The 17,628-nt window shown below is 44.8% G+C and overlaps 1 protein-coding gene across 5 annotated transcripts in view; it reads left to right on the plus strand.

The window, feature by feature from the left end:
* Positions 1 to 17,628, plus strand: part of TAOK3 (TAO kinase 3) — a 498,025-nt gene that overhangs the window by 161,308 nt on the left and 319,089 nt on the right. For all 5 annotated transcript variants that reach the window (XM_063964317.1, XM_063964318.1, XM_063964319.1 and 2 more), the window contains one exon: positions 6,565 to 6,768. In XM_063964317.1, coding sequence (XP_063820387.1) covers positions 6,649 to 6,768 — 120 coding nt within the window. In that variant the 5' untranslated portion in view covers positions 6,565 to 6,648. The remainder of the gene's footprint in view (positions 1 to 6,564; positions 6,769 to 17,628) is intronic.

The following is a 17,628-nucleotide window of genomic DNA, read 5'->3' on the forward strand; positions in this document are numbered from 1 at the left end:
AGCGGTTGACGCCCAGGTGACACCATAGGTGTTTCAGTCGGTCTATGTGTTCCCTCCTCTGCCTCTCATCTCAAAAATATTGAGAATCATAAGACAAAAGAGTGCAGACAATACTCATTGTTCCAGATTGGCCTCGAAGGGCCTGGTATTCAGATCTTCAGGAGATGCTCACAGAAGATCCATGGCCTCTTCCTCTCAGGGAGGACCTGTTGCAGCAGGGGCCCTGCGTGTTCCAAGACTTACCGCGGTTACGTTTGACGGCATGGCGGTTGAACACAGAATCCTAGCTGGGAAAGGTATTCCGGAGGAAATCATCCCTACTCTGATAAAGGCTAGGAAGGAGGTGACGGCGAAACATTATCACCGTATCTGGAGGAAATATGTATCTTGGTGTGAAGCCAAGAATGCTCCTACGGACGATTTCCACTTGGGCCGTTTTCTCCACTTTCTACAGACAGGAGTGGATATGGGCCTAAAGTTAGGCTCCATTAAGGTGCAGATTTCGGCCCTATCTATATTCTTCCAGAAGGAATTGGCTTCTCTCCCAGAAGTCCAGACTTTTGTAAAGGGAGTGCTACACATCCAGCCTCCTTTTGTGCCCCCAGTGGCACCATGGGACCTTAACGTGGTGTTACAGTTCCTAAAATCTCACTGGTTTGAACCTCTTCAAACAGTTGAATTAAAATTTCTCACTTGGAAGGTGGTCATGTTGTTGGCCTTGGCATCTGCAAGGCAGGTGTCCGAATTGGCGGCTTTGTCTCATAAGACCCACTATTTCATTTTCCATGTGGATAGAGCAGAGTTGAGGACTCGTCCTCAATTTTTGCCTAAGGTGGTGTCATCGTTTCATATGAACCAACCTATTGTGGTGCCTGTGGCTACGGGAGACTTGGAGGATTCCATGTCCCTTGATGTAGTCAGGGCCTTAAAAATTTACGTAGCCAGGATGGCTCGGATTAGGAAAACAGAGGCACTGTTTGTCCTGTATGCAGCCAACAAAGTTGGCGCTCCTGCTTCTAAGCAGACTATTGCTCGCTGGATCTGTAACACGATTCAGCAGGCTCATTCTACGGCTGGATTGCCGTTACCAAATTCGGTAAAGGCCCATTCCATTAGGAAGGTGGGCTCTTCTTGGGCGGCTGCCCGAGGCGTCTCGGCTTTACAACTTTGCTGAGCGGCGACTTGGTCGGGGTCAAACACTTTTGCTAAATTCTACAAGTTTGATACCTTGGCTGAGGAGGACCTCCTGTTTGCTCAATCGGTGCTGCAGAGTCGTCCGCACTCTCCCGCACGGTCTGGAGCTTTGGTATAATCCCCATGGTCCTTACGGAGTCCCCAGCATCCTCTAGGACGTAAGAGAAAATAAGATTTGAAACCTACCGGTAAATCTTTTTCTCCTAGTCCGTAGAGGATGCTGGGCGCCCGTCCCAGTGCGGACATATTTCTGCATGACTTGTATATAATTGTTGCTTACATAAGGGTTATGTTACAGTTGGGATCAGTCGTAAGCTGATACTGTTTTGTTCATACTGTTAACTGGTTGCGTATATTCCAGGTTATACGGTGTGGATGGTGTGGGCTGGTATGAATCTTGCCTTTAGATTGACAAAAATCCTTTCCTCGTACTGTCCGTCTCCTCTGGGCACAGTTTCTCTAACTGAGGTCTGGAGGAGGGGCATAGAGGGAGGAGCCAGTGGACACCCATTCTAAAGTTCTTTTATAGTGCCCATGTCTCCTGCAGAGCCCGTCTATACCCCATGGTCCTTACGGAGTCCCCAGCATCCTCTACGGACTAGGAGAAAAAGATTTACCGGTAGGTTTAAAATCTTATTTTCATTGGTACCCAAAAGGAAATGTAACATACAAGAACAAGACACACTCCTAGACTGTCTACAAAGCTTAATAAAATCCACTGCTGTTGCCTCTGTCCTCTTAGATCAGAAGGGCAAAATCTTTTTTTTCCAAACTATTCATTGTGAAGGAAACTTCAGGAACCTTTCGCAGGATTTCACTAGGGTAATGCCAAACAGTTTCTCATGGAATCAGTGAAAAGTTATATGCATGTATCAACTGGGATCCGGTCTTTAGGTCGACACTAAGTAGGTTGACACGGTCTATGTTGACCACTATTGGTCAACAGGTACTCTAGGTCGACATGACAAAAGGTCGACATGAGTTTTCCACAATTTTTTTTCATACTTTACGATCCACGTGGACTACAATTGGGAACGGTAACCTGTGCCGAGTGCAGCGGTAGCTGAGCGAGGCACCTTGCCCGAAGCATGGTGAGCAAAGCGAAGGGGACACGGTGCACTAATTGGGGTTCCCGGTCACTGTATGGAGAAAACGACACAAAAAAAAAGTAAATAAACTCATGTCGACCTTTTATCATGCCAACATAGAAACCATGTTGACCTACTTACTGTCGACCAATAGTGGTCGACCTAGACATTGTCGACCTAAATCTAATCTACCTAACATACCACACCCGTATTAACTAATGGAATTTTCTCACATCCATATATTTTTTCAGAACTCTTACATTCAAATTCCTGTGGCTGTTCAGCACAGGAAATGTCTAAGGTTCTGAAACCTAGTACAACACTTCTAGTGGACTTGTCTGCCTTTATGCCTGGCTACATCTCTTAAGGGGTGTGGTATGCGTTACCGGCAGCTGGGATCCCGGCGGTCAGCATCCTGACGTTGGGATCCCGGACACAGAATGCCGGCAGGGGGGCGAGTGCAACAAAGCTACTTGCTGGCTCGCCATGCTGCGGGCTCGGTTGCGAGCTGCACTTGCCACAGGTTCTATTCCCACTCTATGGGTGTCGTGGACACCCACGAGTGGGAATGGTCCCTATTGGTCGGCATGCTGACCGTTGGGATAGTGATGTGGGGGGGGGGGGGGGGGGGTGTAAATGGAGATGTTGTGACCGGCGGTCTCCTGACTACATCCCTTCTTAAAGAACCTTCACAAAGGAGGTACTAGTGATATTAGTTGGAGAATTAAGAAAACTGGATGTCATGTAGCAGCTGTACCTGGACATCATTCTTGTTTTTGTTAAGTCAGAACGCATCATAGAAACCAGAACATCGCAAGTGGTAACTTTTCTCCAGAAACATGGCTGGAATGTGAATTAATAAAAAATTCAAAAAAATCCATTAAGTTTTGTCATAAATATCTTCAAGCATACCAAAATGCAAATCCAAATCCTCAGAAGAGTGTGTTTCAAATAAATTGCACAAAATGTGACAATATCATTCTAAACTCTGTTGGCGCAACTGGTATTTATATATCGCACACATGTTCCGCATAGAGATGTGCAGGTTCAGATTTACCCGGATCTCAAAACAGCATCTTATTGGGTTTCAAATGTCACTTGTTTTGTATAGCCAATAAGCAAAATATGGATAAATCCAAACTTGCAATATTTCTGGTGTTAAGAACCGCATAAATACGAACTTGCACATCTCTAATTCCACAGCACTTCAGTTTATTTTTAAGTCATTCACATCAGTCCCTGCCCCAGTTGAGTTTACAGTCTACAGTCCCTATCACATAGACATAAAAATAGGGTTAATATATTATCAGAAGCAAATTAATTTACCAATTTTTTAGCTTTTAAACCCATGCAAACATGGGAGAACATACAAACTCAACAACTATTTGCCATGATCAGGAATTTAACTTATGAGCTGAATGTTTGAGTAGGTAATGCTAACCACTACCCCAATTGTGATGCCCTAAGTAGTTTTCCTAGTGGCATTTACATCTCCCAGAAGGGTTGCAGAGTTACAGGCACTATGGCACAAAGAACCTTCTTTAAATATCTTTGAATACAAAATGGTGTTGAGAGCCAACTTTCTTGCCAAAAATTATCAATATTTTTTTTTATAAAGCAGGAGACTTATTAACATCCTATTACCCACATGCAGGAAAAAAAATAATTTATTAGATTTTTTCAGACTATTTCCGGATGAATTGAAAAGTACTTTATTCACATTTCCCTTGTATGCCTAAGAGCTCACTGTACTTGAATGATGGTTGCAGTTCCCCCCTCCCAATTGTACAAGGGATGTGCAATAGGTTTCCGGAAGTACAGTGCATAGGCAGAGTAGACATAACCTGACTGGTTGGAATCTCTAATCTCTGACTTAAGTTCTTGTGAAATGTCAAGGCACAGATATAAGCAACACTGCATAGTGAAGAAGTCAGCAGTTTCACTTCCTTCACAAACTCGTTATGGAGCTCAACAGAGACCACTGGAGGGCCATGATTTTCTAATGTAATTAATATCCTATTTTCGCTAGCATACTTAAGGGATATTTGGGAGACTTAGTACGATGGGGACGTCCCAAAGCTTCCAGCACGGGCGGAAATGTGCGGAGACTGCTGTAGCACCGCCTGCCCAAACTGGGAATCCTCTTTGGCCAGGGTATCAAACTTGTAGAACTTAACAAAAGTGTTCTTCCCCGACCATGTAGCAGCTCGGCATAGTTGCAAGGCCGACACTCCATGGGCAGCCGCGCATGAAGAGCCCACCGATCTTTTAGAGTGGGCCTTCAGAGACTTAGGAACAGGTAAGGCTGCCGACTCATAGGCCTGTTGGATAGTAAGCCTAAGCCAATGAACAATGGACTGCTTTTTTTTTTTTTTTTTTTTTTTGTGACGTTTCCTTCGTAGAGTGACCGGAAACCCCAATTAGTGCACCGTGTCCGCTCACCATGCTTCGGGCAAGGTGCCTCGTTGTGCTCGGCACAGGTTACCATTCCCAATTGTAGTCCACATGGATCATAAAGTATGAAAAAGGTCAAAAAATGAAGAAAAAAAAGTGAAAAAACTCATGTCGACCTACAGTCCCTGTCTACCTAGAAAACATGTCGACCTACTTACTGTCGACCTAGAGACCGTATCCTGTTTTTGAGCTACTACCTCTTATGATTTTACTTGTATCCATTGTGTTGCAATTTTATGCCAAACCTGTTTGTTTTTTATTACATACTATATATAAGAAATCCAACATTTATCATGGTATGACCAAATGTACTGTGTGCTTTACCAGAAAGCTGTAAAGTTTGGGAAATCATGAAGAAAGAAGAAGAAAGCTCATTACAAGATTCTCCAGAATAGGACTAATATATAGCGGTCATTTTTTCATTTGGTTAGCAGCTAACATTGTTGTAACACTTGTTGGTCATTTCAATCTGTGCACAATCTGTATAAATTAACCACTTACTGGACGATTTTTACCTTCACAACCATTCAAATAGTTGTTTTTAAACTATATTAAATAAAAAAATGTAAAAAAAAGTTTTTTTTTTAAATATTTAAATATAATATTATGCACATCTGCGGAACGGATCTCCTCGTCAAAAACTGGGGGACACGATGGGCCATTGTGGCAGCATGTGAGCTGACCATGCCAGTTAAGTGTTAAATAATATCCATGCTTGCAATGATCCAATCTCAAAAAAAGGGTTATGTAGGGCTCATTGGGGAACTGGATTATTCCTTCCTGCTGAAAAAACAATCTGTCTGGATTTAGATAATTTGTGTTAAGGCCACACAGTAGGACATGTTGCCGAAATCACATTTACAATTTTACAAACTTCGTGTGTGCAGTATGAATCCTCTTATAGATGGTTGTGGAGATAAATCAAGAGGCAGGATTTCTATCTTGTCCTTCTCCAGGCATTCCATGTGTATTTTTTAATGGACAAAAATGGTGAAAAAGATCTACCTGTTTTGTTGTCCGCCCCCCGCATGAATTACCGTGTCTGATTTATTTTTTTACATTTTGAATCTCGAGGAAAAAATGCTAAACTGCAAGAAAGTTTTATGCACTGTTTTTATCTTTTGCAGAAAGTTTACAAACACATCTATCCAATGTTCTGATAGTAGATGATGCAATAAGTGATGTCTATTTAACTTGCAAAGTCTTCCACTGTTTGGTCTTATGTAAGAAGAGTTAAGGTGCATTCACACGGTGCGATTTTACCTCCGATATGGACTATATAGTCCATATCGGAAATAAATATAGTGCATATCACACCATGTGTATGCACCTTGCGATGCCGATGCACGGTCCCACGGGATCAGCATCACAAGGAAATATAGTGGGTGCAGGCAGGGCCGATACGCTCTATATCGGAGGCTCATGCCTCCGGCGTCAATATAGTCATTATTGGCCTCCGCACAAGACGCACCATGTGTATGCAGCTTTAAAGTCAAATCAAAAAAATTCCTGATGCCATCACCTCAACTTTAATATTTGTGTAAATCTTTTGGATCCACATTTTGTCAGAGCAGTCAGAGGTTTCCAAAAACTGTCTTGTGTTTTTGTTTTTTGTTTTTTTATATTTTATTACCACCTCCCTAAGCCTGTTGTTGTTGTTGTTGTTGCTGCTGCTACCTATTGGTAATGTTCTTACCAATAGGTGTATACAGTATTAATAAATGAAATACTGAGATAGACATTGAGGCATGTGATGTCATGCATGCACATCTATAAGCACAATATCCTGATTATGTGCTAATATATCCCAACATTCTTTCTACTTCAGGTGCAGGGCTTCCAGCCAAACATACGTTCCATGTAGCATGATCCAAACCTGGGGCTGAAGGGAGAGGTTACCATCCCATCCAAGATGCGGAAGGGGCAACTCAAGGATCCAGACATAGAAGACCTCTTCTGCAAGGAGGATCCAGAGACTGTGTTTCTAGATCTGCATGAAATTGGACATGGCAGCTTTGGAGCGGTTTACTTTGTAAGAACTGTAGCATGTTCCATAGTCTAGTAGTAGTAGTAGTGCTACAAATTTGACTTAAATTTATGAAACTTCTTCCAGATATGTGTTGCATTGTCCTTCTTAACCCTTTCATGCATGAGTTATTATAACGTAATGCAAGATTTTTTCAAATGTTTTTATTAGTCTTCAGGGCTTATAAAAACACAAAGTTTTCTTTGTTTTTAAACTATAAAACTAAAGAAGTTATACACATGTCCACTGGTACAGTGTTTTAACCGTGAATAGGGTTTATTTTTAGTTCTTTGCAAGTAAGGTAACATTAAAAAGACAAATGTCTGGTATGGTTCCAATTTGTTCTTATTTTGCTGACTGTATTTTTTTTCTTTAATAACAGAAAAGGAAAAAAAACGAAAAGTTATACCTATTTATGGAAACTACCCAGAAACAAAAATGTCCTTAGCATTTATAACACAAATATTTTCATGTACTTCTGAATTTGCCTCTTACCAAGAAAGTTAGCCTTTTTCCACAAACTGAATTTGACTGATTTTAACGCCTGGGGGTATATTTACTAAGATTCGTAATTGACGGGATTTGGAGGGAGATTAAACACGAATGACATCGGTAGTGTGAATTTGCAACTTCTTTTTTTTTTACGCCTCATTTACTATGCTGTTGTATTCTGCATTTTCGTTTTTGACGATGTCATTCGTAATGTCAGGCAGTGTTTTTACGGGAGTGATTAGTAAAACACTGCCGGACTTACCACAATGAATCCCGGCCGGATCTGTGAGATCCGTGCAGGGCTTCATTGTGTACAATCTGAGAAGTGATAAAAGAGTTAAAAATCATTAAAAAAAAGTTTTGTCGGTCCCCCCTCCTAAGCATAACCAGCCTCGGGCTCTTTGAGCCGGTCCTGGTTTTAAAAATACAGGGGAAAAAATGACTGGGGTTCACCTATATTTAAACAGCCAGCACCGGGCTCTGCGCCTGGTCCTGGTGCAAAAAATACGGTGGACAAAAGACGTAGGGGTCCCCCGTATTTTTAACACCAGCACTGGGCTCCACTAGTCAGAAAGGTAATGCCACAGCCGGGGGACACTTTTATATAGGTCCCTGCGGCCCTGGCATTAAATCTCCAACTAGTCATCCCCGGCCGGGGTACCCTGGAGGAGTGGGGATCCCTTAAATCAAGGGGTCCCCATCGGCCAGCCACCCAAGGACCAGGGGTGAAGCCCGAGGCTGTCCCCCCCCCATCCGTGGGCGGTGGATGGGAGGCTTGATAGCCTTTTGTGTAAAAAAAAAAAAAAATATATTTGTTTTTTGTAGCAGAACCACAAGTACCAGCATGCGGGGGGGGGGGGGGGGGGGAAACGGGCCCGCTGGGACCTGTAGTTCTAATACAAAAAAAATACCCAAATAAAAACAAAACACAGACACCGTGAAAGTAAAAGTTTAATAAACATACATGCACACTTACATACATACATACATACATACATACATACATACATACATACATACTTACCTATGTTGACATGAAGCAGTCGGTCCTCTTCTCCAGTAGAATCCAGGGGTACCGGTAAATAAAATTATACTTTACAAAGAATCTGGTGTAGATCGGTTCTCTTCGTAAAAGCTATAATCCACGTACTTAAGTGGGGTCACTCTTGTGGTTGGCCCCACTTAACCTCGCTACATTGTATCCACAGTGCGCCGCCTGACTGACAGTGCAGGAGCGCACAGCCAATCAGGAGAGTGCCAAGACGTGGCGCTCCCTGATTGGCTGAAGGGACCCTCTTTGACAGGAGTCACGGGGGGGTCCCAACATTCGGGGAAAGTGGTTCCATGTGTAAACATGGGACCCCTTTCAGTGCGTGGACCGGGTATTTAGTTTTTTTTATTTTAGCAAGTACGTGGATTATAACTTTTAAGAAGAGGACCGATCTAGACCGGATTCTTTGTAAGTATAATTTTATTTACAGGCACCCCTGGATTCTACTGGAGAAGAGGACCGACTGCTTTGTGTCAACATAGGTATGTATGTATGTAAGTGTGCATGTATGTTTATTAAACTTTTACTTTCACGGTGTCTGTGTTTTGTTTTTATTTGGGCATATTTTTTGTAGTAGAGCTACAGGTACCAGCGGGCCCGTTTTTCCCCTGCATGCTGGTACTTGTGGTTCTCAAAGTACCAGCTTGCGGGGGAGGCTTGCTGGGACTTGTAGTTCGGCTACAAAAACCAATATTCTTTTTTTTTTTTTACACAAAAGGCTATCGGCCTCCCATCCACCGCCCACAGATGGGGGGGACAGCCTCGGGCTTCACCCCTGATCCTTGGGTGGCTGGAGGGGGGGGTACCCCTTGATTTAAGGGGTCCCCACTCCTCCAGAGTACCCCGGCTAGGGGTGACTAGTTGGGGATTTAATGCCAGGGCTGCAGGGACCTATATAAAAGTGTCCCCTGGTTGTGGCATTATCTCTCTGACTAGTGGAGCCTGGTGCTGGTGTTAAAAATACGGGGGACCCCTACGTTTTTTGTCCCCCGTATTATTTGCACCAGGACCAGGCGCAGATCCCGGTGCTGGTTGTTTAAATAAAGGGGAACCCCAGTCATTTTCCCCCCTGTATTTTTACAACCAGGACCAGCTCAAAGAGCCCGAGGCTGGTTATGCTTAGGAGGGGGGACCCTACGCAATTTTTTTTTTTTCTGATTTTTTAACTCTTTCACACCTCTTTCCACTGATAAACATGCACGGATCTCACTGATCCGTGCATGCCTATCAGAATACGGTAAAAAAAGCAGGTCTATTTGAAAACTGCTTTTTTTTACGATTTGTATTTTTTCACGGCAGTGTTTGGCTATTTCCGGCAGTGATTGTGAATACGAAATTTTTGTAAATTACCGAGTTGTATGAAATAACAGGCGTGTTTGACCGATGGTGTATTCATTCGTATTTTTTTCTTTGCCTTCAAAAAAAAATACGAATGCCCTCATCACTGCCGAGATTTGAGTTTAGTAAATTCCCGAGATGACACTTTGAAGAAAAAACACCAAATCGGTCAAAATTGGGAGCTTAGTAAATATACCCCTTGGTGTAAACGTTGGTGAAGCAATCTGATTCCAAAGGCTCAAGACGGGTGTGATAGAGGATCCCGGCAGTGGAGATGCTGGTGGTCACATGACAGACACTGGCCTCCTGACAATTAGAATGCTGATAGGGGACGTGTTACTTTTACCCCTCCTTCAACCCGCCTGGCGGCTAGGGTTAAGATAGTCGGGGTGGCAGCTAGGGCTAAGATTTGGGGGTTGCGGCCGGGATTCTGAGTGGTGCCGAATTCCGGCATCTGTCACATTACCGTCGGCAATTCCCGACTGCCGGGATGCTAACCACATCCCCTCAAGACACTGCATACAGATATACTTTAGTATTATGCATTGTGGCATTTGTTAGCATGTTTTGCATCCATAAGGTTTGGCCAGTTTTTTCTCACACTGACCCTGATTTCAGTGGATGTCTTTGACAAGGCACTGTGAATTCAGGAGAGGTGGTGTCTCATTCTGTCTTTTTCTTTGACGTTGCTCCATAGTATCAGTGTTGATCAATGCTTGAGCAATGGATTCTTTGAGATCATAGTGATTCGTGTAATTGAATCCAGACATTTGATACAGCAGCCATGCATTTACACAAGTCACATAAAGCGAAAGAACACCCAAATTTACCATCTCCTGTTTCTGCATCTGTGTGGGTACATTGCCACACACTGAACCATGAGTCCACTCCTCCCATATGCGTGTTATACCACTCTGTTACTAAATGCTCTTGATGTCTGGAGATGGTAAAAACAAAACTAATAAAGTGTCCGCCACTACTACCAATGATAATCATTTAAATAATTTATGGTTTAAAAAAAGTTAAGATCGCATATAATGATCAGCTGTCAAAACTGGCATATATATCTATTGTATGAGGAAAATATTTAGGTTAGGCCTGTATGCCAGGATAAGCCTAGCATGCAATATGGATCTTTATTTCTCTTACGTCCTAGAGGATGCTGGGTTTTTTTTTCTTTCTAAGAGTTGTTAGGTACAGGAAGGCTGCTGGCAACAGTCTCCCTGCTTCGTGGGACTTAGGGGGGTAGTAGGAACCAACTTCCTGAAGAGTTAATGGTTCTCTATCTCCGCTGACAAGACACTGAGCTCCTGAGGGTGCTGATCGCAAACCCACGAGGCGACCGCTCACTCCCACAGCACGGCCGCCACCCCCTAACAGAGCCAGAAGAAAGAAGTGTGGTTAGTACAGCGCTGGCATCCCGGTTAGCGGGTCGCCGGCAGGTATGGCAGCACAAGGGTGGGAGTGCAGCTCTGGAAGGCCTATCTATGGTTTTCACTACAGGACTGTCACTATCAGTTCCAGACATTACCATTCGGCCTCTCCACAGTACCGAGGGTGTTCACTAAGGCGGAGATGATGCTCCTCCTCCGCTAACAGGGAGTGAACATAATTCCATATCTGGACAATCTGCTAAAAGCATCTTCCAAGGAGAAGCTGTTGCAGAGTATTGCACTCTCAACTCAACTACTCTGGGATCATGGGTGGATCCTGAACCTTCCAAAGTCACATTTGGAACCAACAAGGAGACTGCCCTTCCTGGAGATGATACTCGACACGGAAGTGCAGAGGGTGTTTCTACCACTGGAGAAAGCATTGGTGATCCAATCAATGGTCTGGTATGTCTTGCATCCAGCCTAGGTATCGGTTCATCATTGCATTCGCCTTCTGGGGAAGATGGTAGCCTCCTACGAGGCTCTTCAGTACGGAAGATTCCATGCAAGGTTCCTCCAGCTGGATCTCCTGGACAAGTGGTCGGGATCACATCTTCACATGCTCTAGCGGATACGCCTGTCACCGAAAGCCAGAATTTCACTCCTCTGGTGGCTGCAAACTTCTCACCTGCTCGAGGGCTGCAGGTTTGGAATCCAGAATTGGATTCTTCTAACCATGGATGCAAGCCTCAGAGGTTGGGGAGCAGTCACCCAGGGGGACAACTTCCAAGGAAGGTGGTCAAGTCAGGAATCTGTCCTTCCAATAAACATTCTGGAACAAAGGGCTATATACAATGGCCTTCTCCAAGCGGCACATCTTCTGCAAGATCGAGCCATTCAAGTTCAGTCTGACAACGTCACAGCAGTGTCCTACATAAACATGCAGGGTGGAATGAAGAGCAGGGCTGCAACGTCAGAGGTAACAAAAATCCTCCTCTGGGCAGAAAGATACGTGCTGGCGCTATCCGCGATCTTCATTCCCGGAGTGGACAACTGGGAAGCAGACTTCCTCAGCAGACACGATCTCCATCTAGGAGATTGGGGCCTCCACCCGGAGGTGTTTGCATAGGTGACAAGCCGATGGGGTGCACCTCAAATAGACATGATGGCCTCTCGCCTCAACAAGAAGCTTCGGAGGTACTGTTCCAGGTCACGAGATCCACAAGCAGTGGCGGTGGACGACCTGGTGACTCCGTGGGTGTTCCAGTCAGTGTGTGTGTTCCCTCCACATCCACTCATCCCAAGAGTTCTTAAACTAATAAAAAGATAAGGAATTCCGGCGATCCTCATTGCTCCGGCCTGGCCAAGAAGGACTTGGTACGCGGTTCTTCTGGCATTACTGCTGGAGGATCTGAGGCCTCTTCCTCTTCGTGAGGACCTTCTACAACAGGGGCCGTTCGCCTAGGTTGAACGCCAGATCTTAGCTCTGAAGGGAATTCCGACCAAGGTTATTCCTACTCTGATCCAAGCTAGGAAGGGGGTAACGTCTAAACATTACCATCGGATTTGGAAAAAGTATGTCTCTTGGTGTGAATCTAAGAAGCTTCCTACGGTTGAGTTTCAACTGGGATTTTTTCTCCTCTTTCTGCAAGCCGGTGTGGATGTGGGCCTACGCTTGGTCTCAATCAAAGTCCAGATTTCGGCCTTGTCCATTTTCTTCCAGAAACAATTGGCTGCTATCCCTGAGGTTCAGACTTTCGTGAAAGGAGTTCTGCACATCCAACCACCATTTGTGCCTCCTACGGTGCCTTGGGATCTTAATGTGGTGCTGCAGTTCCTGCAGTCGGATTGGTTCGAACCTTTACAGGAGGTGGACGTAAAGTTTCATACTTAGAAGGTGGTCACACTGTTGGCATGGGCATCTGCAAGACGTGTGTCTGAATTGGGGGCATTGTCGCACAAGAGCCCCTACTTGATTTTCCATGAAGATAGAGCTGAGCTCAGAACGCGTCAGCAATTTCTTCCAAAGGTTGTGTCGGCTTTTCATATCAGCCAACCTATTGTGATGCTAGTGGCTACTGACACCTCAATTAGCGCTAAGTCCTTGGATGTTGTGCAGGCTTTGAAGATCTATGTGAAGAGAACTTTTCGTCACAGGAAATCAGACGCTCTATTTGTCCTTTATGACCCAAACAAGCTTGGGTGTCCTGCTTCTAAGCAGACGATTTCTCGCTGGATCAGGCTTACTATCCAGCATGCTTATTCGACGGCAGGATTGCCGATTCCATATTCTGTTCAGGCCCACTCTACTCGTAAGGTGGGTTCTTCCTGGGCGGCAGCCCCGGGGGTCTCGGCTTTACAGCTTTGCTGAGCAGCTACTTGGTCAGGGTCGAACACGTTTGCTAAGTTCTACAAGTTCGATACTTTGGCCTCTGAGGACCTAAAGTTTGGTCAATCTGTTCTACAGGAACCTCAGCACTCTCCCTCCCGTACTGGGAGCTTTGGTACATCCCCATGGTACTAAATTGGACCCCAGCATCCTCTAGGACGTAAGAGAAAATAGGATTTTAATTACCTACCTATAAATCCTTTTCTCGTAGTCCGTAGAGAATGCTGGGCGCCCACCCAGTGCTTCGTATTCCTGCACAGTTACTTGGTTCGGTATTGTTGGTTCAGCCGTTGCTGAATTGTTCCAAGTTGGTTAGCTTGGCTTTCCTTTTTTTGTTCTGTGTGAGTTGGTGTGAATCTCACCACTATCTGTGTATTTCCTTCTCTCGAAGTATGTTCGTCTCCTCGGGCACAGTTTCTAGACTGAGTCTGGTAGGAGGGACATAGAGGGAGGGGCCAGCCCACACTATTATTCTTAAAGTGCCAGTGGCTCCCAAAGGACCCGTCTATACCCCATGGTACTAAATATGACCCCAGCATCCTCTACAGACTACGAGATTTAAAAATAGGATTTACCAGTAGGTAATTAAAATCCTATTTTTGCATGACATCCACTGAAGTGGACATATAATTTTACATCAACTGTTAAAAAAAAATAAAAAATTGTGTCTGGTCAAAACATCTACCATATTCTGCCCTAAACATTTTTTTCCTTATATTTGTTTTGTACCAGTTCTGCTATCTTTTGAGTAAAAATATTTTACAGAAGTCCCTGAAGTTCTCGGTGCTGGTGAGCTTTTCTCAGCCTTTTAATTTTGACCATATTTTTTTGTTGGAATTAAAAGCTGCTGCTAGCTGGCATACCTTCTAAGTTTGGTAGAGGTCCAAAGAAGGGGGACATCATGCACTAGTTTTGTCAATAGAGCGTTTCTATAGGAGATTATGGTGCAAGGCTTATCGAGGTAAAAAAAACAAAAACTTGCGGACCTTGCGCCCAATTTTGCGTTACTGCGTGTATGTGCATTACCAATACCAGCAGTATCCAACTTAAAAAATTAAAATAAAAATGATAATAATTTTTCTCTCTGAAAACCCATTTGTGTGAGTAAAAGAAAAAAATTGATCCTCAACCGACCCCTGGTGGTCTCCTCTCCATTTTTTTCAATTGGGAGGCGTGGGGGTTGCTGAAAGATGTGGATCTTCCAGCTGCTGCCTCCGGAGGGTCACATACACATGAAGGGTAGTCGCACACTAAAGTTGGGTGCACACAGAACATGGAAAATAGACAGTTATTTCTATAGAACTTACAGCGTCCCTTCGGTCTACTAATTGAATATCAAAACCTTGCGGCTGCTGGGTTTTTTTTGTTTTTGTTTTTTGTTTTTTTCCATTTCCCTCCCTCAGTTGGATTCCTCTGTATTACTTGAAAACCACTGTAGTGGCCTATGTGCATGAAAGGGTTAAATATATGGGATTGTTTTTCTGTGTTTAACTACCCAATATGGAATGACTATACAGGAAACAGAAGGGAATTATAATTTTAAGAAAAGGGCACTTTGTTATACACCACATTTATCTTCCTATGAATACACCCTAGCAGTAAATTGTTTGCTCTAAAGCTGACGAAATGTTTGTTTCTCTAACGTCCTAAGTGGATGCTGGGGACTCCGTCAGGACCATGGGGTTTAGCGGCTCCGCAGGAGACAGGGCACAATAATAAAAGCTTTAGGATCAGGTGGTGTGCACTGGCTCCTCCCCCTATGACCCTCCTCCAAGCCTCAGTTAGATCTTTGTGCCCGGCCGAGAAGGGTGCAATCTAGGTGGCTCTCCTGAGCTGCTTAGAATAAAAGTTTAAGTTAGGTTTTTTATTTTCAGTGAGTCCTGCTGGCAACAGGCTCACTGCTACGAGGGACTTAGGGGAGAGAAGTAAACTCACCTGCGTGCAGGATGGATTTGCTTCTTAGGCTACTGGACACCATTAGCTCCAGAGGGAGTCGGAACACAGGTCTCACCCTGGGGTTCGTCCCGGAGCCGTGCCGCCGACCCCCCTTGCAGATGCCGAAGTTGAAGAGGTCCAGAGGTCCAGAAACAGGCGGCAGAAGACTTTCAGTCTTCATAAGGTAGCGCACAGCACTGCAGCTGTGCGCCATTGTTGTCAGCACACTTCATACCAGCGGTCACTGAGGGTGCAGGGCGCTGGGGGGGCGCCCTGGGCAGCAATGTATTATACCTTTTTTATGGCTAAAATACATCACATATAGCCCTTGAGGCTATATGGATGTATTTAACCCCTGCCAGATCTCACAAACTCCGGGAGAAGAGCCCGCCGTTTTAGGGGGCGGGGCCTATTCTCCTCAGCACACGGCGCCATTTTCCTGCTCAGCTCTGCTGTGAGGAAGGCTCCCAGGCTCTCCCCTGCACTGCACTACAGAAACAGGGTTAAAACAGAGAGGGGGGGCACTTATTTGGCGATATGATTACATATGTGAAAATGCTATAAGGGAAAACACTTGTATAAGGGGTTGTCCCTGTATAATTATAGCGTTTTTGGTGTGTGCTGGCAAACTCTCCCTCTGTCTCCCCAAAGGGCTAGTGGGGTCCTGTCCTCTATCAGAGCATTCCCTGTGTGTGTGCTGTGTGTCGGTACGTGTGTGTCGACATGTAGGAGGACGATGTTGGTGAGGAGGCGGAGCAAATTGCCTGTATTGGTGATGTCACTCTCTAGGGAGTCGACACCGGAATGGATGGCTTATTTAGGAATTACGTGATAATGTCAACACGATGCAAGGTCGGTTGACGACATGAGACGGCCGGCAAACAAATTAGTACCTGTCCAGGCGTCTCAGACACCGTCAGGGGCTTGTAAAAACGCCCATTTACCTCAGTTGGTCGACACAGACACGGACACTGACTTCAGTGTCGACGGTGAAGAAACAAACGTATTTTCCTTTAGGGCCACACGTTACATGTTAAGGGCAATGAAGGAGGTGTTACATATTTCTGATACTACAAGTACCACAAATAAGGGTATTATGTAGGGTGGGAATAATCTACTTGTAGTTTTTCCTGAATCAGATAAATTAAAGTGTGTGATGATACGTGGGTTTCCTCCGATAGAAAATTATTGGAGGTATACCTTTTCCCGCCAGAAGTGAGGGCGAGTTGGGAAACACACCTTAGGGTGGATAAGGCGCTCACACGCTTATAAAAACAAGTGGCGTTACCGTCTCCAGATACGGCCGCCCTCAAAGAGCCAGCTGATAGGAAGCTGAAAAATATCCTAAAAAGTATATACACACATACTGGTGTTATACTACGACCAGCAATCGCCTCAGCCTGGATGTGCAGCGCTGGGGGGGCTTGGTCGGATTTCCTGACTGAAAATATTGATACCCTTGACAGGAACAATATTTTATTGACTATAGAGCATTTTAAGGATGCATTTCTATATATGCGAGATGCGCAGAGGGATATTTGCATTCTGGCATCAAGAGTAGATGTGATGTCCATATCTGCCAGACGATGTTTATAGACACGACAGTGGTCAGGTGATGCAGATTCCAGACGGCACATGGAAGTATTGCCGTATAAAGGGGCGGTCCATCGGACCTGGTGGCCATGGCAACAGCTGGAAAATCCACTTTTGTTACCCCAAGTCACATCTCAGCAGAAAAGGACACAGTCTTTTCAGTCTCAGTCCTTTCGTACCCATAAAGGCAGGCGGGCAAAAGGCCAGTCATATCTGCCCAGGGTTAGAGGAAAGGGAAGAAGACTGCAGGGCAGCCCATTCCCAGGAACAGAAGTCCTCCACAGCTTCTGCCAAGTCCGCAGCACGACGCTGGGGCCATACAAGCGGACTCAGGTGCGGTGGGGGGTCATCTCAAGAGTTTCAGCACGCAGTGGGCTCACTCGCAAGTGGACTCCTGGATTCTACACGTAGTATCGCAGGTGTACATTGGAAATTCGAGACGTCTTCCCCTCACAAGTTCCTGAAGTCTGCTTTACCAACGTCTCCCTCCGACAGGGAGGCAGTATTGGAAAAAAATTCACAGGCTGTATTCCCAGCAGGTGATAATCAAAGTACCCCTCCTACAACAAGGGAAGGGGTATTATTCCACACTATATTGTGGTACTGAAGCCAAACGGCTCGGTGAGATCTAAAAGATTTGAACAATTACATACAAGGGTTCAAATCAAGATGGAGTCACTCAGAGCAGTGATAGC

The sequence above is a fragment of the Pseudophryne corroboree genome, chromosome 1 (assembly GCF_028390025.1).
Source record: "Pseudophryne corroboree isolate aPseCor3 chromosome 1, aPseCor3.hap2, whole genome shotgun sequence".
Taxonomy (NCBI): Eukaryota; Metazoa; Chordata; class Amphibia; order Anura; family Myobatrachidae; genus Pseudophryne; species Pseudophryne corroboree.